Source organism: Postia placenta (assembly GCF_002117355.1).
Source record: "Postia placenta MAD-698-R-SB12 unplaced genomic scaffold POSPLAscaffold_7, whole genome shotgun sequence".
Lineage (NCBI taxonomy): Eukaryota > Fungi > Basidiomycota > Agaricomycetes > Polyporales > Adustoporiaceae > Rhodonia > Rhodonia placenta.
The window spans coordinates 1,958-25,202 of NW_020169838.1; the positions used below are offsets into that span (position 1 = coordinate 1,958).

The 23,245-nt window shown below is 56.7% G+C and overlaps 7 protein-coding genes across 7 annotated transcripts in view; 4 read left to right on the forward strand and 3 right to left on the reverse strand.

Moving 5' to 3' along the window:
- POSPLADRAFT_1111611 (hypothetical protein) overlaps positions 1-514 on the forward strand; it is a gene marked incomplete at both ends in the record, with an annotated part of 1,343 nt that extends 829 nt beyond the window's left edge. The window contains 2 exons of the mRNA XM_024483380.1: positions 109-173; positions 464-514. Of these exons, the coding sequence (XP_024338709.1) occupies positions 109-173; positions 464-514 (116 nt within the window). The remainder of the gene's footprint in view (positions 1-108; positions 174-463) is intronic.
- Positions 515-2,159: 1,645 nt separating this feature from the next.
- On the reverse strand, positions 2,160-4,551 carry POSPLADRAFT_1142572 (glycoside hydrolase family 16 protein; the record flags this gene model as incomplete). Its single annotated transcript, XM_024485447.1, has 10 exons — positions 2,160-2,305; positions 2,365-2,526; positions 2,580-2,607; positions 2,654-2,805; positions 2,860-2,936; positions 3,046-3,288; positions 3,344-3,481; positions 3,536-3,612; positions 3,660-4,050; positions 4,124-4,551. 10 exons carry the CDS (start codon positions 4,549-4,551, stop codon positions 2,160-2,162), a joined length of 1,842 nt encoding a protein of 613 aa, XP_024338710.1.
- A 1,464-nt stretch (positions 4,552-6,015) lies between these two features.
- On the forward strand, positions 6,016-6,754 carry POSPLADRAFT_1056513 (hypothetical protein; the record flags this gene model as incomplete). Its single annotated transcript, XM_024480791.1, has 3 exons — positions 6,016-6,097; positions 6,152-6,498; positions 6,548-6,754. The coding sequence occupies 3 exons, from the start codon at positions 6,016-6,018 to the stop codon at positions 6,752-6,754; spliced, it is 636 nt and encodes a 211-aa protein (XP_024338711.1).
- A 1,499-nt stretch (positions 6,755-8,253) lies between these two features.
- On the reverse strand, positions 8,254-9,944 carry POSPLADRAFT_1142448 (hypothetical protein; the record flags this gene model as incomplete). Its single annotated transcript, XM_024485425.1, has 2 exons — positions 8,254-9,256; positions 9,793-9,944. The coding sequence occupies 2 exons, from the start codon at positions 9,942-9,944 to the stop codon at positions 8,254-8,256; spliced, it is 1,155 nt and encodes a 384-aa protein (XP_024338712.1).
- A 3,823-nt stretch (positions 9,945-13,767) lies between these two features.
- On the forward strand, positions 13,768-15,390 carry POSPLADRAFT_1143620 (hypothetical protein; the record flags this gene model as incomplete). The annotated part of the gene is made up of 7 exons (XM_024485585.1): positions 13,768-13,878; positions 14,060-14,125; positions 14,202-14,231; positions 14,261-14,296; positions 14,679-14,846; positions 14,897-15,124; positions 15,250-15,390. The coding sequence occupies 7 exons, from the start codon at positions 13,768-13,770 to the stop codon at positions 15,388-15,390; spliced, it is 780 nt and encodes a 259-aa protein (XP_024338713.1).
- A 993-nt stretch (positions 15,391-16,383) lies between these two features.
- On the forward strand, positions 16,384-19,574 carry POSPLADRAFT_1046432 (hypothetical protein; the record flags this gene model as incomplete). Its single annotated transcript, XM_024479028.1, has 15 exons — positions 16,384-16,526; positions 16,560-17,055; positions 17,105-17,308; positions 17,358-17,678; positions 17,730-17,760; positions 17,813-17,868; positions 17,923-18,152; positions 18,204-18,214; positions 18,284-18,285; positions 18,335-18,458; positions 18,512-18,546; positions 18,594-18,866; positions 18,921-19,136; positions 19,189-19,238; positions 19,301-19,574. 15 exons carry the CDS (start codon positions 16,384-16,386, stop codon positions 19,572-19,574), a joined length of 2,466 nt encoding a protein of 821 aa, XP_024338714.1.
- A 210-nt stretch (positions 19,575-19,784) lies between these two features.
- POSPLADRAFT_1046433 (hypothetical protein) lies at positions 19,785-21,498 on the reverse strand (the record flags this gene model as incomplete). Its single annotated transcript, XM_024479029.1, has 4 exons — positions 19,785-20,165; positions 20,218-20,761; positions 20,801-21,414; positions 21,466-21,498. The coding sequence occupies 4 exons, from the start codon at positions 21,496-21,498 to the stop codon at positions 19,785-19,787; spliced, it is 1,572 nt and encodes a 523-aa protein (XP_024338715.1).
- Between the last annotated feature and the right edge of the window lie 1,747 nt (positions 21,499-23,245).

A 23,245-nucleotide genomic window follows, 5' to 3' on the forward strand; every position in this document is an offset into this window, starting at 1 on the left:
TACAGCGTTGGCCCATTCCTTGTGAGAGTACATCTATACGTGCCCCCATGGTCAGTGCACCATGTGTGCGTCCGGGAAGCACACCCCCACGAGCAAGGCTCATGTAAGTCAAAAGTTGTGGCCGGTGCAGAATGCGTGCGTCCAGGAAGCACAACCTCACGGGCAAGGCTCATGTAAGTTGAGAGTAGTGGCCAGTGCAGAATGTGTGCGTCCGGGAAGCATGCCCTCACGAACGACACTTGTTAGAAAGCCGCCTCCGACTCTTTCCATCCATAGTCTGGCATTATGCGTCCGGGACGTACATGCGCGGCCCCTAGGCCTTTTCTTGCCCTCTTTCTTGCACCTCTTCCTGTGTCTTCCCTACACTCGCTCTTTGTACACTCTCCCTACGGCTTTCCCTGCGGCCTTTCCTACGGCCTTTCCTACACCTTTCCTACAGCCTTTCTTATGATTTCTCCTACAGCCTTTCCTACACCTTTCCTACGGCCTTCCCTATGGCCTTTCCTACGGCCTTCCCTAGGGTTTTCCCTAGTGGAATCCCCTACCTAGTCTTCCCTACCCAGTCCCATTAACCCTAAGTATCACGTCCCTCCAATGAAGGCGTGTCATTCTACAAGTTCCCATAGCAAGTTCTTTCTCAGTCGAGTCCTTGCTGACATCGCACCTTACTGCACCCCGGTCGCTCGTTCCTCGCGACGTGCGACTCAGCTGACCAAGCGGATCTGAAGAGCCTATAAATATAGGCGAAACTTGGGGGTGGACGCCATTCCACCCAAGTCATCCAAGTCAGCCACAAGTCCTTCAGCAGGCAGGTCGACACCAACACCACCTAACCTAACCTAATCTTAAAGAGGCGAGCGAGAGATCTAACGAGGTAACGATCGGACTTCAGTAGGTGTGCAAACGACAACTGAAGTCCGTGCCACGAAACACCGGGTATATAGCCAGTCGCTACGCGAGGTGAGTGATTGCTATCTCGGGAGAAAGTTCAAAGAAAAGGGGAATGAGGTTACAGGTACAGGGACACCAGGGGCGCATCAACATCGCGCCGATCCTGACGCAATAACGCGGCATCATGCATGCGCGCGCACACGCGAATCGGTCGGACGCGCTTGGTCGTTAACATACACTACAGGTACGAATATACAGTCTTGCACTCGTGTTCCGAGCGCGCCGTACTGAGGATCGTCTGTATACGCTACAGACGTCACGTCGCTGCCTACGCTCTTATAGCAACAGGATCGACAGCCTACGTGAACCGTCATGTAGTCCGCCCCTGCGCTCCAATCTTGTTCTTATGCTTTGCATGACTGCAGCGTGCGCCCGGCGATACAAACACTCCCACGTCAGGATGCGCGTGGGCTCATCGGTCTGGCAGCCATCCTCAAACAACCACAGATGGCCTTGAGACAAGGCGCATTGATGCTCAGTGCAACATGTTGCGTGGTGCGGAGTCTTTTCCGCACAGATGCTGGTCGCACATGCTGACTTCTTGCTAACCGCCATGTTGACCATGTTGAGGCAAGCCGTGCCCCCCTCGTGAAGTGCTCTTATTGCCCTCGAACGGACACCTGCTGACTGTCTGTGCCCAGCAGTTGTCCGCCCCTCCACTGTCTGTGATGCTCCACCTGCACCCACCTTTGGCATCCATGACGCGCACGTTCCGGTTAGCCCTTCACGTTGCTGGGGGGCCCCAGCACTAACCTCCGCATTCACATCCTTGGCGCTGCTTGCGCTCCGGTCCTTTCGTGCGGCGGAGGTGACAGACATGACGACTGGAATTTCGGGAGCATGGTGTAGTTCTAGGGCCTGGATACTATTGCAAGCCATGAGAGCAATCAGGAGCAGAGACAAGAAAGCAGCGCAAGCAGGATGGTCGCAGCGAGCGAGCATTGGTGGCCCCCGGGTCACTGTCACCACTCGTGTATCGACTTCATTGCATGCTCCAAAGATGGTCTACAATCTACATTCGCTTTTACATGTGTGGCTGACCGCCGTACAGTGAGACATCATCTACAGGCAAGTCCAAGGAGTGATGTACATGCGCAGTACTAGCACAAACAGATGTGAGCAGCTACAACTATCCTTCCGGGTTCCGGAGCAATAGGGTATCGATAAAAATGTTCGTAGAGGCATCAGAAAACGATCGTGTGGTGACATCAGCAGCCGCCCTCGTACTGCGCAGCGACACGGCCATCAGCATCATCGCACGAGTAGAGCGCATCATCACTCACGAGCCCGTTCTTTGGCCAGGAATACCCCGCGCTGGCCGGCCCCGGGCCCGCCCAGCTCGTCAAGTTCGGATCTGCGCAAACGCGTCAGCTCGCGGCGTGCAGACAGACGCGCGCGCACGGGGCGACGCACTCGAGTAGGCGTCCATATGCGCCGCGATGTACTCCGCGGTCGGATACGCCGCCGGGCTGCAGCCGACGTTCGTCTCGTTCGCGCGCTGGTACACGCGCACGTAGTCGACGAGCATCGCCGCGGGGAACAGCATCGTCGCGGGGTCGATGTCCTGCCAGTTATCTGGGACGGGCGTCAGCGCGCGCGCGCGCGCAGAGACGAACGGGAGCACGCACGCGAGAGGCCGAGGTTGAGGACGATGGACTGCCGCACGTCAGCGCGCGCACGTGCCAGCGAAAGGAGGACTGACCATGGGCTCCTCCGATACGAGTCGCTGGCCGATCATCGACTGCGCGTCGGGCCCGACAGCGGGCGCGCGCATCGTGGCGGAGGGCTCGCCGGCCGTCTGCCAGGTGATGAAGCCGTCTTGCGGGCGTGCGGGATCTGTCCAGTACTCGAAGCCTGCATGCACAGCGATCAGGCCGCCGCGGCGCCATGCGCATCTGCCGTGCTCACCGAGGGTTGTGAAGACCTGCCCCGAGCCCTGGAACATGTCGTCCGGAAGGTCCGTCAGCGCCGAGACGGCCTGCTGCCTGTGTTCCGCCGTCAGTGCCCGCCAGCGCGCCACGACCGCCGCACTCACAACGGCGAGCCCCTGCGCACGCGCCATAGCAAATTCAGCATCCGCGGGACACGGCGCACGGCGCGCATAGCACGCACCTGTACCCGTTGGCCCTCGTGCGGCCCGCGTCGTACACGGTGTACGCGTCGCCCTGGGCATCGAACGCGTAGTCGCTGTTGAACGGCGCAAACTGGGCCGACTGCGACACGACCTGGCCGCGGCCGGTCTTGTTGCGCTCCGCCTCGAGGATGTCGATCTCGGGCGCGCCGCGGCCCCTGGCGACGTCCGGCCCCGGGTGGTCCTCGCCCGCACACGTGCACGCGCTGCGACTCGCGCCTGTCAGCAGCACGCCAATATGCGCCAACGCGGGCGACTCACGAGAGGCGTTGTCCGGGGAGCCACGACAGCTCATAGTCGTACTGCTCCTTGGACGCGTCCGAGTGGAGCGCCGCGGCGGGCCCGGTGCCGTTGGCCCACGTCTGGTTCGGGAACGTGCCGACGTCGCACGTGTCGTATCTACGTGCCGCTCACGGTCAGGGCGAGCGCACAACTCGCGCGGTGGGGACTCACGAGTATGGCCATGTGCCGTCCGTCGTCGCTCGGTAGCCCGCGCGGCCGAGGTTGCCAAGCGTCCAGGCAGCGGGCCACTGGGGCGCGTCAGAAGGCGCAGGCGCACAGCGGGCGAGCTACTCACGTATCCCTGGGTGTCCGAGTCCGGCCCCGGGAGGGTCAAGGCGACCTCGATGTAACCGCCGCTGAAGCAAAACTTGTTCCAGCTCTGAAGCATGCCGCTCCGATACCCGAGCGCATGGCTGTCGGCGGCGCCTGGCTCGACCTGCTCGAGGGTGATGTGCAGCGCCCCGCCGGCGGTCGTGACCTGCTCTGGGGCGTACCACTCGAGGTCGTTGGTCGCGCCGTACCAGAGGTCGGCGGCCTCCCAGTACGGGTCGTCGCCGGGGTAGAAAGAGCGGCCGTCAGTGTTGAACTCGTCGGAAAAGACGAGGACGTAGGGCTGCCCGTCAAAGCCCGTGCGCGTGCGCGCGTCCTGCGGCGTATCGGGGTCGATGACGTCGCGTAGGGCGAAGCTGGGCGCTGTTGTGGTCAGCGAACGGGAGAGGACGAAGAAACACTCACAGCGTAGATGCCTTTGCGATGGACGCGGCCTGGCCGGTGCCATTAACGGCCGCATTGGCGTTGATGGCGCGATTGTAAGAGTCACCGCGGTAGAAGCTGACCACGGGGTAGCAGATAAAGAGGGCGACGAGGGCGGTTATGACGGAGACGAGGAGAGTGACGTTTAGAAGGCCGCGCCAAGAGCGCACGCGGAAGGACGCACGGTCATCGCCATAGCCAGGCTCGTAGAGGTAGTCGTCGTCCTCGGGCTCGTCCTTGGCGTCGGCCCAGGGATCGAACGCGTACGGGATGAACGCGCTCTGGCGGGTGGAGCTGCCGGCGGGGTACTTTGAGTCGTAAGAGAGGGTGATGACCGACTCGCCGGAGGAGGACTTGCGGTTGTCTGAGAGGCGGGGAGGCTCTGGGAGGCTATCGGAATCGTGAGGTTCGGTAGCGAGGCGGTAGAGAATCATAGAGCCGCGAGAAGGAGAAGCGAGAGCGTGTGCGTCGCCGGACGCGATGCGGCGAATGAGGGCGTCGTTGGTGGAACGAGTGCGGGGGCGAACGACGAGCGAGCTGTGAGGATTGAGCGGGGAGAGCCCGGGAGCAGACAGACGCGACGAACGCAGCAAGGGTGCCGCTGTGGACGCCTGGCGCGAGCTGGGCCGCGAGTCGTCTGAGATTGGGCGTGAGTCGTCCGAGAGAGAAGGGCGGGCAGAGGGGTCACTTGGCGGAGGCCCTGGCGGGGAGTAGTCGTCGCCCGACGCGTCGCCGTCGATGGGGGGACATGGCGTGGACATCGGGGCGGGTGGCGAGCTGAGAGAGAGGGGAGGGGGGCGGAGAGGCGGAGGGCAGGCCGCTAGTGTTATCTGAGCGCCATGACGCATTTTGAGAGCGAACCCTAACGCGCTCAAGGCTGACCCCCATTGATCGACATCGCCCGATCGCGTTGACCGCGTCATCGCGTCTGCTCGCCTAACCCTGCGCTAGCTCGCCTGCTCTCCTTTGCCCGTCTTGGCCCGCCTCCCAGCTGTCACGGACAGCGCAGCCAGTGTACTTGGCATTCCAAAGTGAGGCCGAGATGGCGCATGACATCACGCTCTGCTTCTGCGCGGACATGGCTTCCATTCCACCGCCGTCTTCTCCGTCTGCCCGCTGATAAGACGCGCGCAAGCTGTGCCCCAATGCTGTTGCTCTTCTTGTCCTCACAGGTGACCAGTCCGCCTACCTGTGCTCGCTCGTTCACAAGCCTTCCTGTGCTCTCACTCAGTCTGCCCTTATCGCCGTCGGCTGTAACCCTCCAATGGCGTGCGGGAGAAGGGTCTTGTATCACGAGTCTCTTACAGCTCGCGACGCGACGACATCGTCCTGCGAAAGGGCGCCCGCGTTCGGGTTCTTAGGAGCGCCAATGGTTCAAACGTTGCATTCGGAAACCACCCCGTCATCCATCCTCAGGTGCGTTCCATGATTACATGTCCGTAAAATATCCTCACGCCTGTATTGCGTGAATACACAACCTCTGCAGTTGTTCTCACATCCCGCCTTGCTACCCCCCGTCCGACGATCAAGTTCAGATTGGACGCTGCAAATCGCGTCGAGCAGCGGGGAATACGGGTGGCGCACAGCATTTGAGCCCAGAAGCAAGGTAAACGATTAAGAACCGGTGTGTCAGCGGGCAGCAGCCTGTAGATGGTGCGCCCGTTGACGAATAGGGGGCAGGCGATTTAGATGGTTGGCGACCCTCCCGGCCTCAATCGCCCCCCAGACAACGGAGGCCCGACCATGTAGCGAGCTAGTAGCCATGGAAGATCATGTGAAACTCCGATTTGTGCGTTCTCGCCTTTGTTCGCGCAGGCTGACCCTCCTCCAAATATTGGCTATATGCCCTGATCTTGAATCCCCCGCGCGCAGGAGACGTTATGAAGACGCAGCCCGTCATGTACCAGATACAGCCCAACACTAGCGTTATTCATACGCGCAAGAAGCTCGATGAAGGCGCGCAATTTGCTAGATCGTTGTGTACGTCCTCGCGACGCGCTACCGCTCTTACTCTGCACGTTCACGTTCACGCAGCATCCTGGTTCTCGTGGCGTGTGCTCCGAACACGCAACTTGCTCTGCCTCGATGTTCTCCGGATCCCTCAGGCTGCTCGTGGCACCGATGTTCTCCAGCATCACAACCACCCTCTGAAGATGACGCCACCTTCATCGCCATCAGCAGCTCACGCTCCCGGTCGAAGGTCTTCAAGCCTCGATGCTAGGACGCGAAGCGCATCCCTTCCTCGTCAGACCGCGCACACCACGACGCTCCCCGTCCGCCGCCCGATGGGCACAAACGTCTCCCCTGTTCTCAAGACGCGCTCAACGGCCTCTGTGCTTGTTCTACCCAGGCCAGCGAACAGAGCATGCGTCGTGCATCCTGTGCTGTGGAAGGGGAACGAACGTCAGCGATCCGATCACCAATCATCAGCACACAAAACCGACGGCATTGCGCACGGCGAACGTCTGTCAACAGTACTCAACGTGGTGGTTGAAACCCGTTTTCTTCTACATCTTCCCTCCGTTCTGTATTCCCGAGCGGTCGGAAACCCATAGTGCGTACATTCCTCAATCTCCTCCGACTCTCAGGCTTGCGAAGACAGTGCCCAAGGTGATCGGCGACGGGGGCGGCAGGTGACATACGAAAATATGCGGCGTCGGTTGTGGACTCGGACCAAACGCTTCAGGTCTAGCTTGTCTCTGCCCAGGACAGGTCTCCTATCTCAAGTTAGCATGCATCTTACGGTTTTTGTGCCGATCACGATCCTGTTTTTACGGACGCTATACTCGCTGTTTCGAAGCTTCTGCTGGATCATGTGTCTTGTCTCCTTAAACAGAGGACCCGGCATCTTGCAATCCATCTTCTCCCTTTCCCTCGTACCTCCACGTTCTCTGAGCGAGCTCGGGCATCGCGCACATTAGGTGAGCTCTTCGTTCTATCGTCGAGTTTTCATTGATGTATTGTCGTCGGCACATGATACAAGAGTTGAGTGCGTGCGCGTCGCTCGTTTCCCCCACGCTGCCGATCTGTACATCACCTGCATCGTGTTTTCCTGGGCAAGACAGTTCACCAATACACACCGGTATTTTACCCAGCCTACACTGATGCCGTCGAATGCATCAGCCACAATTTACTTGTACTATATGCTAGCTAGCTCCGACTGTCCCCAGACCATCTCCGAACCAGACTGCACATTGAGAGGATGACGCCAGAGCGGCCGCCGGCAGAGAACATGCTACACGAGTACATCTCCCACTCGCTCCCGCGGCGACGCTCGCCCGACGCCCCCAGAAGCCAACCACACACTGCGCTGCCACACCGTGTGGGTAAGTCTCCCTGTCCGCGGGCAACCTATGAAGGCTAGCGCATCTCACGGCGGACATCTCACATTTCGTGTGCCGGACGGTGGAATTCCTCCGAGGTTCCATACATACGCATTGCCCGCCCAGGGCCTCGATGTTTTCTTTTCGGTGTCCGTGAAAAGCGCACTGACTGGCCGCAATAATGCTTTGCAAAAGGTTATTCTTGGGCAGGCGTTGTCAGGAGGGATCTGCGGGTGGATGACTTGCATGGCGCGGTACTGACCGCCACACGGAATCGATCGGTGGGAGATCAGCCTCCGTTGGTTGACGTCACGCCGCCCGATCCTTGGGACGCTCCCGGCGTACGCACCTCCCAGGCGCGAGGACCTACCCTGGGCTGCCGCCCTCGACACTCGCAATCTCACGCCCTCGCCGTCTAAACGGACATTGATAACGGACAGCGTCCATTCACAACAAGCACACGCACATACATACACACATACATCGCCACGCAGGTACCTCGCCCGTCGGTAGTAATAGTACGAAAGAAAAAGAATTACAAGCACACTGTCGGGTATAGGATAAACAACAGCGCGCGCGCGCGTCAGGAAGAGGCAGGAATCATCATCCCCGCGCCGGCAAAGGCGTAAGGGGTCGTCGTGAAGTATTGGGATTAGGAGGGGCATACGGTAGTCCTCGGGAACAGCGATCAGAAACCAGGGGAGCGGCCCAACGCACGCACACCTCGAACGGGAAAGCACAAGCACAAGAACACCGAAACCGATCGCAGAGAGACAGCCAGGCACCGTCCGGCACAGCATCGCCGCTAGAGGACTAGGCGCGCCCATGCACGACCGACGGCGCCGCATTCAGCGCCTCCAGGCGCTCCTCAAGGCCCCTTCCGAGACCCTCGCGCTCCCACTCACCGCCGACGTCGTCCAGCATGTTGTCCCCGCCCGCGCCCGCGCCACATCCGCCAAACACGCTGCCCGCGGCGCTGCTCGCCGCGTACTGCGCCTGCGGGAGGCCGAGCACGCTGGGAAGGTGCGGCGGATCAGCGGCGCTCGCACCCGTGAGGCTGCTCAGCGGGAGCGTGCTCGCGGGGGTGCTGCTGAGGAGGTCCATGTACGAGAGGAACGAAAGCCGCTTGTTCGTGTGCGCGGGCGACGGCGGGTGCGCGTACGCGTACGTGTGGGGCGATGCGGGCGGGGGGACCGTGACCGTCGCCGGGGTGGCCGCGGCGGGCGAGGACGCGGCGGTCGACGGCGAGGAGAGCGTGTGCAAGGGGTGCTCAGTGTGCGTCGCGGTGGTCGGCGAGGACGAGGCGGAGCTAGCACCGGACGGGGGCGAGCTCGACGCAGCGGAGAAGTACGCGGACGTCGGCGTCGCGGGGGGGCCGAGGGCGTGCACATGCGCGGGTGCGGGTGCGGTCGCGTTGACAGTGTGCACGGTGGGGCGCAGAGGCGGGGAAGCAGTCAGGGGCGAGGTACTCTGGGGCGGGCTCGCGCTGAGGAGGAGGCTGCGGCGGTGCGGCGGTGCGCTGGGGCTGGGGCTGCGGGAGCTCATGCGGGAGATGGGGCTGGTGAAGCCGGAGCGGTAGCCGGCATCGGGGAGGGCGGGGGCGATGATGGAGATGGAGTCGAGCTCATCCGGATCTGTGGAATCTGCAGTGAGGACGACAACGGCAGAGTCGAGGACGGAGGGAACAGAGTGCTCGATTTGCTCGGTGATACGGCCGCGCGGGATGCGGTGGGGGTCGGTGGGGGTGGAAAGGGACGCGCAGGCCGGCGCGATGGGCTCGATGTCGCGCTCGAAGATGGCGGAAGAGGAGGAATGGCTGTGGAGAGGATGGTCAGCACAGGAAGGTGTATTGAAGACGTGATACAAGGCAGGGTTACACTGCGTGATGCCCCTAATTGCCCAAGTGGCATAATATAGCCAGATCAACGGGTGCTAATACGACTCTGCTGCCTATGCGGGCAACTAGCGTATGCGGTCGACGGCAGCAGCTGATGCTTGGCCTCGCGACGACGCTCAACGGACGGATGCGTTGTGCTGCATGCTATAAGAACAGAGTAGGCATGACAGCATGAACCCCATGAACACGTAAAGTTACGCCTGGTCCGCGATGCGAGGATCAAGTGACAGGCACGCTCGCACCCGCACTGGTACACAGGCAAAACGAGTAAATGGACGGTGTCAACGTACAGGGCACACGGTCAGGCCTCAGCTGACGGGCAACAGAGCGGTGGACGATGTAGACATCCCAGACTACACCGCCCATCGGCGGAAGCTGGAAAACGCAGTCGTGTATGCGCACAAAAATGCGCTCTAAAAGAGGATATACGGACGATGAGGGCGTTGAGTACTCACACAGAAGTTGGGGAGGAAGGGATAGAAGAAGGAGAGCGGGAGCCGAGGCGATGTGTGCGGAGGAGTTGGGAGTTGCGGTTGGAGAGTCTGCGCTCGCGGGCGGGGCTCACAAGGTTGGTGTTGGAGGTGATATGACGGAGCTCTGCGGCCATGATGGTGTCGGCGGGGGTATGGGTGGCTGTTGCGGGCGACGACGAGGACGGGGATGAGGATGAGGAGAAGGAGAAGGACGACGAGGACGAGGCCATGATCAGTTGGAGCGAGCCAGCGTCGCTTTCTGCCTTTCCTGTCTCACGCTCCGGCATATCCCGAAGATAAGTCCATATCCATGTCTATTGTTTTCTTGTTTTCAGATATCCATGTGCCGTTAATGAACGCGCCGTAGTAGAGTGCGGCCGCACCCGCCGCTCTGCGACTTCAAGTGCGCTTTCTCCCGCCGTATGTCGCTCGCAGCCACCTGCGGTTATATCGCCGCGCTGCCGGTGCGTCCTCTCCAAACCCTCGCGCTCCGGTTCCAAGGGCTCGCTCCCGGTATAAGCGCACAGACTAGCGAACGCAATGTTCGCGGCAGACGCGTTTGACGATTTGCGCACGGCAGCGTCGTGTCGCTTTTCCATCCCTGTCTGCGAGCGATGCACTGCTCCGCATGCGGAACACTCGTCTCCGCCGTGCGGTTTGTCCCCGCATGTCTACGGAATCGGCTATGAAGAATTATAGTCGCCGACATAACTCCTTCGCATGTGGAATATATGCCATGTCTATGTATCGAATGTGCTAGAGGCACCATGACGTGCATCCTCTTGACTTTTGATTAGATCCCGCTCGGTCGCATTATCGTGCTAGGGAGCATGTAGTAGTATTACTCTGGCCGCTGCGACTCAGATACGCTGCACCGTTTCCTTCGTTAACATTCTTCTCGTATGCGGATGCGGCACAGACGAGCGGACGCGTTTGACAATGCTCACCGCTGCCTGTGCCAGCAGCCTTTCTCACACCGTATTCGCACGTCGGCCTCACGAGGTCCCCCCACTCGTCCGCACCAACAGCATGTCGCGCTCAGGGGACTTTACTTGAGACCAATGGGCGGACTGCCCTTTGTTTACAATAATAGTATTAGAGCGCGTGCAAAGTAGACCTCACGGGTCTGTTGGCGACTGTCGAGTGGAATTGGAATGTTATACTTCATGAAGAACAAAATGTGTACACGGCGTCGTCTTACAGCACCGGGGTGTAAATTAGATACTACATATGGCAATCAAAGCGTCTTACAGCATCGGAGTACAGAATTAAATACTATATACAACAATTGAAGCGTCTTACAGCATCGGATTGAATACTATATACAGCAATTGAAGCGTCTTACAGCATCGGAGTACAGAATTAAATATTATATACAACAATTGAAGCATCCTGGATATCTTATCCAAGACCGGCCGAGCTAGTAACATTTGGCCCTAACTCCCGGGCTCTGTATGACCGTCGGCCCCCCTCGCGCATGCCCGGACATCGTTGTTTTTCCTTCGTGCCCACGTCCTTCGGGATTTACCTCGGACCTCCTAGCCTCGATAGTGGAGGATACCGCAAGCTACCTTCTTCAGACAGCGCAGGGCCTCCACCGTAATACGGTTACTCAATCTCATCCACCTTCTGCTTTCAGGAAAACCCTTTCCGGTGCGAGTGGCGGCATTGCGCAGATGCTTTCCAGCTTTCCGACGTCTTCATGCAATCACAGCACCTCGATTTGTGAATTGGCCTTCATGTCCGGGATAATCTGCTGAACCCTGGTCATAGTTGGATGCCTAGCCCTGTGCAAGCATCTCAATCTGTAAACAGCGCTGTTTTTTTACTTTTCCTAATCACTGGCATTGTGCCTCTGTATGGTCCAGACCGAAACCTGGTGTTGTCTGCTTTTGTTCGGTACCACATTGTGTTCCAGGTGCTCCGGGCAGGGATTTGTTCAAGACCAGAGGCCTTCACATCAGCAGGTTGGTGTTAATGATGTGCTCAGCTTGACCCGGCTACGGCTCGGCTTAGGCTCAGGCTGCAGCTCACCCGAGTACAGAGGTGAGTTCAAGTAAGTTCAAGTGCGTTCAAGTAACAAAGAACATAATGGTGCTAGTGACCGACATACCATTTTCCACACTTCTGCATGTTGATGTTCCAAGAAAGACAATTCAGGGTGATCTGTTTCAATTGCAAGTGTTTTCCCCTTTCCACGTATATAGTTGTACTGAAGATACACTGGTGAGTGCTTGCCTTCAGGAATATAAGAGCCTACTTACAATTGGACAAATTAGTAAGGTTATTGTGCATTTCATTTTCTTTTGAGGTGTGTGTCTCCACTGTATTGCACACCCTTCGCCCTTTCTGGTGCCACCAGAGCTGTCACCCCACAGCTCAACCTCGAACTACCAGCACGGTGAATCTGGCCTCAAGCCATCACAGGATGTCTTGCAGGCCCGAGTTGGGCCCGGCCTATCGGGCCCAGCATGGCTCAACTTGATGATTTCAAGCCCTAACTTGCACATTTCCAGTTGGTATAATAGCAGCAGCACCAATTATTGTGTGTTATGCAAGAGTCTTGTAGAACGTGAGTCCAACACTAAAGCCTTTCGCATGATCTCGGCAAGTAATTCCATCACTCACCCAAAGTCCGCTGGCAAACCTTTGGTCATGCCACGTGCAATTTGTGGATCATCTAACACACAGTGAGTGCAATACAAAGTCATGTCAAGAGGACACAAAACATTACCAGTTTTCCGGTGAGTGCAGGCCATCACCACCTTCTGAAAGGCGGATGACAACGAGGCCACAGCTCCCGAGCCCGCAGAACTTTTACCCAGCTCTTCACTGTCCTACAACACTCTTCTACGGCACCCTTCACTGTTTCAACTGATGCCACCAACGTGCTTTCTCAACTTTCTCACCCCTCTGCGCGTGAGTTTTACTTATTTACATTCTTAATGCCGGGGTTCTTACATGTGATACCTCTCTATTTCTGTATTTCACTAGGGCACTCGTTCCCGCCAATCAGGATGTGCCAGCGACACGAAACCACTGTGGTCCGGGATGCTCTCGCTTGACTACGCAACTCGGCAATGTCCGAGCTTGCGCGTCATTTTTTCCAGCATAATGTGCCCAGATTCGTGGCCTACAGTTCCTCATGCGCGTATGCCCACCACTAACATCACTAAACGTGCCTCTGCATGTTTCTGAGATGCCGTAAACAATAGGTGCGCCTATCCTCGCCTCTTTCTCTGTTTGGGGTTCCCAGTGCTCGTGCACTCTCACGCGGGCCCCAATCAGCACATTTGGAGTCAATTGCCAGACATATGCAGCGGCCGTGGTGGTAGCTGTCACCCTCGGACATGCCTTTGCAGGCTGCGCTACGAGATGGCGAAGGGACCAGACGACGTGTCATCCTTCCGTCACCGCCCACAGCCGTATGCACTGTCGCCAAGGGAACATGGAGTCAGGACATTGAGCGGCGAGGCGTAGGCCACTTTTTCTCCTGGGATCAACACCGTTGGATACCGTCGAAACTACACCACATCTTGGGCGTTGCTTTGGTTTAGCTGTTCCGAAGACATTCCATGTGCTTGCAGGCGATATCTGGGGTGAACACGTTACCTCGCGTCGCGGTATTATGGCAATACGCAGGCATCGGCTGGCCTCAAAAGGCTCGGCCAGGTGTCCATTTGTGTCGCGGCGACGCTCCGATCAACATTGCTTCCTCAAATTTACTCCATTTACGTTCATCCCTGCCGCGCCTGATAAGCCCTGCTGCGTTCCGGCCTGTTCTCTCTCGCCGCTACTCGGTTCTCTCCTGAGTCGACGACCAGCTTTGGTCGTTTGTTTGCTGAAGTGCAAAAGGTGCGTCTGCAGCCATTCTCCCCGTGTTTGTAGCTTTAACTCGTTGTCGCTACTGCAAGTCAATCGCAAGGCATAATCATAACCTATTCTGCCGTCATCAGCATGAACGCCGTCCCGCCTGCGCATGGCTCTGGCCGGCTGCCTGCCTATCGGGCGGTGTACATGCAACGCTACCATCCCTTCCCGACGTGTGAGAGGTTCAACGTATACCGGGTGAGCATTCCTACTACACCACATTCCGTCTCGAAAATTGATTACTCTCTCACATGGCTCTCTTTCGCACGACCCCTTCATTCTGTAAACGGCCTCCAATTGTGCTGCGTTCCGGCGCGTGCCCGTTCCGTCGGCCGGTCTACCTGCGGGACCGCTCGCCGTCACTACTCGGGCCGTGTAGAGCTATTTTGACGAGTACATCGGCGAGCGGGTATATTATTTCTCGACCATCTCGCTTCTCCGTGCGGTGCGTCTCAGCCCGCTACGATGCTTGCCTATTCCTAACACTATAGTCATCGGACCTGCCATACCACATTTCGTAGGCCAAGGTTAGGAAAGCATACGGCGGGAACGTGCATGGCTGAGCAGGACATGGGTGTAGTGTCGTTGGAGCTATGATCGTGGGTCGTGCTTCACGGTGAGTGGTAATGCCTCTCAGATTCGTGACTGCTCATCTGTATCTGCGTTTCCTGTCAGAAATAGCAAGTGCGCCTTTTCTTGACGGACTCAAGATCACCATGATCAGATCCATCGTTCGTCTCCTCGTAGTCATCCTCTTATGTTCCCTGTGGCTCTGCTATCCTACTTGCTATCCCCTTGTACTGCTCTGCTTGCTGATGTTTTTCTCGCTAATGATATGCTGACTACGTGCCGAGGCAGTTGTCTTGCTGCTTACTCATCCCGCTGGATATCTCGACGTTGCCGGGAGCTCTCGCTGCGGCACAGGTGGATGCTGTGAATATTGCTTTTTGTCTCGCCTTATTCATTAGAAGGCCAGTATGATCTTATTTTTCCTTCAGTTCTGGGTTGGCACTTTGCTCTCGGAAGCGTCTCCTGCCCTCGAGCATAACGACTCGTGCTCATGGGTGTCTGTTACGTATACTCGGGGTTATTTGACCTCGACTAACCCGTTCCTGTCCTACATATTAGCGAATAGCCAAGAGACCGAGATGTATGGCGGGATGCAGGTGCGCTTCGTTTCTCATGAGCATTGTGCCAAACCTTAGCGATCGCACAGCAACCGCCACATACCAAAACGCGCTCACCTCAGTCGTGGTACCTATGCACGGCTCCAGCAGGCTGGAAGACACGAACGTATCACAAGCCGAACCAGCTGACCTTTGCGGCGGGCACGTTGCCGCATGCTCCATGGCTGCGCGCAGCCTGGAATCGGCTGACCTTGACAGACCGCTCGGCAAGAGGGTTCATTATGTCACAGCGTCGTGCAGGATCAATATTGCTTTGGGTGAGTTCTCTGTTGTAGCGTCGTTCCTTGCGCTGATATCTGCTCTTTCATGTTTATTTGTCCCTTATGTATCCTACATCTCGTCATCTCTCGCAATATCACACACGACCCTATACAATCCTTAGTGCCTACGGCTTAACCCATCCATCCAATACCGATGCAAGGCCTACCTTGACAAAGAAGCGGACGAGCGCGTGGCGCCCTCCCCAGCTCTCTCACACGTTTCCCATCCTGCACTTGTAGAGAAATGGCGTGTAGGGATATGAAGGCAGTGTTCAGGGCAGAGGGATGAGGCGGAACTGTTTCGAGCGATAGCCACGTCCACTACGGCGAGTCACCTCGTAGGAACCGGCCAACGAGCCTCAATTTTGTGTGTCTTCTCTGAACATCCTCAGGCATGTACATATCGCTTCCCTGGTTTCTACTATGGTTAGAACCTTTGTTCGTTCAACACTTCCATCGCTACAGTCGTTTTGTTTTTATCTGCTGTATAAGTAACGCCTGCTGTTTTCCTGGAATTTGAAGGAGTTTCTCGTGTCAATATCATATATCCAATAACACCCTGTCAGAGAGCGCACCCACACAGAAAATGCACGAGATTCAGAGACATGGTTCTCACAACCACGGAAGGTAGGAACTAGCGCCCGTAGATGTAGCAGTGGCATCGTCTCCGCTCAATAGTTGTACTTTTTCTCATACAGTAGGTCCAACGTCACATTTTAAGTACCGAGCAAATGTCGCGAGGTGGGGAATGAGTTCTCGCCGCGACTTGATGCAGAGGTCAGTCACGGGACCGTGTCAGGACGCGCAGGCGCCCGGCGAGTCACCGTGACTGTGATGGAGGGTTGAACAGAAACATTGCCCGGGCCACACAGGAAAAAAAAGTCTGGGAACTTGTATCTATACGACGACGTCAACCCCGAGGTTAGCATGTATTCACCGCCAATAGTACATGGCATGTCCTCGATAATCATAGTTTGGTTTGAATACGGCGCCCAGCGCGCGATGCGCGTGTATCTAGGCGCTGGAGATCAGGCATCCCGGTTCCGCGATGAATCGAGTCGCTGCCCCACGGCGGAACGCTTGGCCTCGTATCTCGTCTGAAGATAGGCCTTGCAATCTTGCTCCAGGCCGCAGCGATATGTGAACGGCACCGGCTGAGTCACCGTCTCTTGCTTTTATACTCAGCGTGCACGCTCCCACCGCGAGACGAACGGCTAACCCTCCTGTCGTCTCGTCGCCGTCGACGAGGAGCAATAATGGCTGCCGGGTACCAGCCGCTTAAAAGCGTGGATGTCCTCGAAGAGGAGACCCGTCCTCCACCTCGTTCTCGGCGCTTGATATATGGCGTCTTCTTCATCTTCGCCACAGCTGCGCTTTCTGCGTACTATGCCGTCCCGCCGTACCTTCGTACGCCCCCCGAATTGCCGTTCAGTGACGTGGACGACGAGCCTCTCAAGCAATGTGCGTCCGGGCTGCCACCGCATGCGACGCCTCCTGCGCCTGTGAATCCCTGGGCATCATTGACTGTCCTCGAGACTGTCGCAATCGCAGACTGGCTCGACGCGCCCGAGCGAGCCCTGAATCTCACTCCTGGCAGCCGCGTGTCGATCGCTGACAACTTCATCTATCACATCGGCGCGTTCCGCCCAGCAAAGGCAGACGCTCTGTTCTACCTCGATGATCCCTCTGCTCATGGTCCACCCGATCGCTATGCACGCGTGACGATCCACCACGGCGCAGCCGCCGAACCATACGTGCAGGACTACCTCATTGGGCCTCTCCCAATTGACGGGAAGACGGGCATACGTGAGCTAACCGAGGTTTATCATCGCGATGCGATCCCGTATAATGCGCGAGGATACACGACGCTTGCTGAGATCAATCCGATCCTGACGGACATCATGCCGTCGCTCGCAGAGGCAACAAAGGTGTGTCGATCGATCATCCTGGCGCGTCTAGCGATCCTGAGCCGTGCAGGAATTGTTTGATGGCGTCGCACTCGGCCTCCCGAACGACACTCTCGTCGCAGGCGCCGTCGGGCCACTCAGCTTCGACGGCACCTTCCGCCGTACATGGATCAACTGGCGGCGCAACGTTCCGGGTCTCTGGCTGCACCCCGTCGGATTCTTCCTCTACATTGATATGTCTGGCACGGACCCACGCGAGTGGAGGCTGTTGAAGGTACGTTCGCTGTATTCCCATTCATTCTCTGCTCACAGGTCCGTTACAGATCGTGTACAACCATCAAGTCTTCGATAGCGTGGAGGAGTTCATGACTGCCTTCCACGGCGGCTCGCTCAAGCGTCTTCCCAAGCGACCTGACAGCAAGGACGTCGAATGGACGTCGCGCACGCGACCAGATACAACGCCGCGTGACCTGGACCATCTCCCTGGCCCGCGCGCAGTGTCGTTCGCAGGACTGCGCTTCCGCGTAGACCGCGCGACGCAGTACATCAGTTGGATGGGCTGGGGCATGTACCTGGGCTTTGATCGTGACATGGGGTTGAGTTTGTGGGACATTCGGTTCAAGGGAGAGCGGCTGATCTATGAGGTGAGTCAGATCATCCTGGGGGGAGTGCGAATTTTTTGATTGCTGGTGTAGCTTGCCCCGCAAGAGGCCATTGCACAGTACGGTACGTATATCTGCTTCTCAACGAGTTACGTCGGCTCATATCACTCGCACAGCTGGCAATGACCCGATGCAGTCGAGCACCGCATGGCTCGACCGCTACTTTGGCATGGTGAGCTGAGCACGTTCCAGTTCGAGCATGACATCTGATAATTTTCACGTACAGGGTGGCTCTGTACGTGACATGCTTCCAGGATACGACTGCCCGCACGAGGCGGTGTTCCTCCCTGCGACGACACACGGCTTTACTGGTAGTGTAACGCGGCAGAGGGCAATCTGCATCTTCGAGCACGACACTGGCCGCCCAATTACGCGGCACATGGGATACAGCCAAGGCGAGTTCGGCGCCGTGAAAGGCTACGTGTTGGTCGTGCGCAGTATCTCGACCGTTGGGAAGTGAGTGCGCGTATTTTCTGTCCTGAATGCAGCAGTTAATTGTTTGTCTAGCTACGATTACCGTAGGTTCATTCAGTGTCGATATTGAGATGGATATTGACTGTAGTGTATGGCTTAATTCTTATTTGCAGTGGTATGTACCCTTATTTCTGGTATCATCGACACAGGCTGATATCGTTCAGTTCGACTACATTTTCCAACTCGATGGCACTATCGAAGTCAAGTTGTCTGCGTCTGGGTACCTCCAGGGTGGTTTCTGGGAGTCGACGCAAGAAGGATACGGCACCGCCATCCGCGACACCACTAGTAAGCAAGATTCCGAGTCGTCATCGCGTACAATACTGATGGCTGTTTCTCAGTGGGCTCGCTGCACGACCATGTCATCAACTTCAAGGTAAGGGCTAGGAGATCCTGACCGTTGTGTCGCTCACAACGCTGCAGGTAGATTTGGATATCGCTGGCCCAAAGAACTCGCTTCTGTTCACGAACACCGCGCAGGAGGAAGTCTCGCAGCCGTGGTTCGAGGACGACTGGGGCAGCACGGTTCTCCAGCAGAAGATCACTCGGAAGATCATCGAGAATGAGAACGACGCGCTTCTCCGGTACCCGCAGAACTTCCAGGGCGGGTACGCGCTCGTGAATACAGAAGCACTCAACCGGTGGGGTATCGCACGTGGGTACGCTGTCCACCCTGGGTACTCGCCCATCTACAACGTGTGTCTTCCGTCGTCCACCCCGGGCTTTGTTGTTGATGCTAAGGTGCTACAGACTGTGGTTGGCTCGAAGCGCCTCCTGAACAACGCGAACTGGGCGCGGTACAACCTTGCGGTATCGCGTCGCAAGGAAACAGAGCCGTCGTCGAGCAGCATGTGGAACCAGAACCTGCCTGGAGCACCCATGGTGGACTTCCACAAGTTCTTCGACGGAGAGAACATCACGCAGGAGGACCTCGTCGCGTGGATCAACGTGGGCATGCACCATCTGGTACGCTTGCATTCACGGAGCACGAAGTGTTCGCTTATACATCCGTGTGCAGCCGCAAGCCGAAGACGCCCCTAATACACGCACGAATTTAGCAACGTCGAGGTAGGCTTTCCGAGGTTTGTGTATGTACATAAGTGCTGATGCCACGGTGGTTCTTTCCCCAGTTTCTTCCTAACCCCGCTCAACTACTTTGATGAGGACATCTCCATGGACGCACTGAACGCCATCCTGCTCGCCCCGCCTGAGCGACCAGGCGACGCGTGGACATACGAAGACTACGGCGTCAAGGCCGTACATTGTGTCCCGCCCGCGGTCCCGCCGTTTGAGTACGTTGGTGTCGAGGCGTATGGGCTGGACGGGCGACCGGCGCCTCCGGAGAGCGCTGACGAGATGCGCAAGGGTGCAGAGATGTATCATCGTATCAAACTCGAGCTGTGAAGGATGGGGGATACTGTAGAAGCCTCTTCAGAAAAAGGGTGTGTTCAGTGTAGAGCACGAATGTAAATGTCGTCAATGTATGTCCGTCAATATGGAAAACGGCCCCTAGGCTTTGTATTCTGCCTCATTCGATGGTTAAAAATGGACGTATCCCCTGTGCTAGGGGTTGGTACCGGATCGTCCTTTATACTGCTCAAAGGCAGCGCACCTTTACTCTCTTGCTGAGGGGTACAAAGGGAGAGGGGATTTCAGCAGCGCCTTCAGCCGTTGAGCGGCATTTGGGGAGACAAGGTAGAGCGAGCGCCTTCCTCCAGTATTCTCCACCTTCCACATCCACAATTTGCCAGTGAATGGCTGGGTATGTACGGGATGTATATGTGATGCCATGTGACCGAACCCAAGAGAGACGTAGCGAATAGAGGGAATTTGCGCAACGACAAGCGATGCGAATCGCTCTGCGCACTCCTGGCTTTGATCCAGAATAGGCTCCGGGGTTTCTCCGCAGCTGAAACAACGCCATGTGCTGCAATCGAGGGCAACTTCGAGGTACAACAACGACGTGATAGGCGAAAGACTTGATGGTACTTTGGTCTGTAGAATATGCATTTTCAGCAGCGTAAGCACATCATCACAGAACACTTACCATCCACTGCAGAAACACCGACATGAGGCCCTGCGTTTCGCTGAACAGAAACAACTCGATCTCAAGACACCGCAATCTGGTCGCACCGGCTGCTAGGCTCTTCCAAAAGGTTTCCCTCAGAGATTCGAACGCCATGATGCGGAAGGTGAGTATGACCGGCTCAGCATGGCGCACCATTTGCAACAGGATGGGAATCTCGGGATCACCACAGCGTGTGGGCCCGTCCATTGCCCACCGACTAGGGATTGCGAGCATGGATTGGATGAGAATATGATACACAGGGCGCCCAGTGGGCCAGTTCTCGAATAGGTGTCCGCTACCCTCGACGTATTCAAGGCTAGCCGGCCCTCGCGGCTGAACTGAGTATTCTGGCCTGTCGGGAACCGCGAAGCGCAGGTTGCCCCACTCTGCGAATGTTAGGGCACGCAGATTGGGGAAGGCACGGAGGACCGCAGGAAGATGGATTTCGCAATGGGTCAGGGTGAGGTCGGTAACATTAGGCCATGTGTATCGCAGGTTGCGTATGAAGGGCACCGTATTCGTGCTATCAGAGTCCTGTGGCGTGTATATTCAATCGAGACACAGCGTACGAAGTTCCTGGAACCTCCCGATCTGGGAGATTATTGCATCCCTGTCCGCGTTGTTTGATTGTACCTCTAGCATGAGGCTGCGCGGCCGGCTTCCTATTCCATCAAGCAGCTTCAGGGTCTCGGACCCACCCCCACCTAGCAGCTCAAGCTCAACCAGGTTAGGGAGCGCACACATAGCATCGAGGAGTGCGTGGTCGAACTCTAGATTGTTGTCGACATACCCAACATGTAGATATTGAAGCCCATTTGCTTGCTTCAAGAGTGAAACAAGGAGACCCATGGCTATCGGTTCCTTCCTCGGCCAGACTCTCCGCAAAAAATCCGAGGAGCGGCCACTGCCCTGGTCTGGAATCAAGGCAGACACCGACAACCGCCGGATCCACTGCAAGCGGCCGACCACATCCTCGAGCATGTACCTGCAGACGCGCTTGACGGCCTGCACCGACCCCATCGTCACTGAAGACAGCGCTTGACGCTTCGCGAGTAGATGGACCCGCCGCGCGACGAGAGAGAGCTGAAGGCAGTCCTTGGTAGTGAAATCAGAGACGATCATCGCAAGGACATCGTCGTTCAGATCCAGGAACGTTGTCCGGTGTCGCGGAACAACCTACATCACAAATTGAGTCATAGAGAAGGGCTAGGGATATACTTCACTTACCTGTGTCGATTTAGAGGCGATCGCGTTTCGCATGGTGGTGGTTGCTTATGTGCCTCGCCTCTCACAACGTCAGAGTGCAGGAGGCGCTTGACAGTGCCGGAGCACTGATAGTCTAATTGACACTTTCAGTTCTGCTAGTGCGGCGTTTGCAATCCTCATCCGTTCATCCTTGCGAGTCTTTGTCTCTAGTGTCCCCGTGCCGTGGTTTTGGCAGTTGCGAGTAATATTGATAGATAAGTACTATAGTATGATGGCTCCGCATGACATGACTGGCGCTCACAGCTAAATTGGCACTTAGAATTGTGGCGAGCGCATGCCATCGTATTTGGCATTGTTTGTAGTACCTCGCAGGTTTTGCGCGAGTCGCTATATGTTCCTTACGCGTTTGACAGACAAACGCGATATCTCTTTGTCGGTCGTTCTCGCTTCGGGCCTCAAAAAACTTCAACAGCCAGGATGGGAGTCATTGTGGACGTGATTCCCATGACGTCGATAGCGAATGTTGCAGCTAGCATCTGCATAAGCATAGGATTTATCTTAGCGATACATCACTTCGATGTTGTATGAACTTTGGAGGTGACGGCGCAAGCCTAGACTGGTCGGTGGTGTCACGAGTAAACATTATGCGAGATCTCGCTTTGTTGCCGCGATACTCAGCTTTCCCACGGTGATCTTCTTGGTGGCTGGCAGATGGTTGTGTCCAAAGATGACGCTGCTCGTGGATCTCGTCAATGTCACCACCTTGCTAATATCCGACTTGTACCACGCGGCAGATACGTACACTGCGCCTCTTCTGCTTGTACTATCACGTTGATTTGCGCTCGAACGACACGGCACACTGTCCGTCACCATTAACAGTCTATAATATAGCTCTTACAGGAGGTAATGATCACTCCGGGCCGTGATTCTGGGACGCTGTGGGACTTGGGCCTCCCATGCGGGCTTGAAGGATTGCGCTATGGTGACCGCCTTTGCGGACTTCGCGATCAAATCAATGACTGTAGCATTTGATACCCCGGGCGCTATCTGTCCTTCCACATCCTTATCATGAGTGCGCAAGAGCTTGAAGAGCTCGAGGCCTCCCTCTTAAAGTTCTCCTCCAAGCTCCACTATCTCTCTGCTCACAGACGACATCTGCGCCACCGCCCACGTGTGATGCCTGATTTGGCAATGTACTTGTTCTCACGGTTCATCGTCTCGCCGTCACAGCCACGAGCATCGCTATGCAAACTATATCCTGAACGTGCCGTGAGCGAGGCCACCTATTGACGTGCATCCACACTCAAAACCTGTTGTCAGTGTCGCGCCTAGTGCAGTTTCGATCAATAAATACGCCTGAAATCCCGTCTTGATGCTTTTGCCGACCCGAAGGAGGCGAAAATTTGCGGCGCCACACTTGGAGTATGTATTGCTGGCTACGCAGTCTGATTGAGGTACTAAGCGGCGGATACAGCATCAAGAGCAAGTACTCTCTATGTGGTCTGATAGGAACAATAGAAACGTCAACTTCCGAGATCTGGAGCATCATCTCTGCCACTCATTACGGCGGGCATGCGCATCGTCCTCGTGCGATGTCGAACAGGCAGTCTGTGTACCAGAAAGTCGCTATCCTCCAGCGCACGCGTCGTCTCTCGCATCATGGCGCACAAAGTACCACAATACGCAGGGATGTCGAGGGTTGTTCAATGTGCCTGATGCTGCTAGCTCTTGGTTAGACGAAGGACTGCAGGCATGTCAACCCATTTGCGTTCACATGTGACAGTGGATCAGCGTACTGACC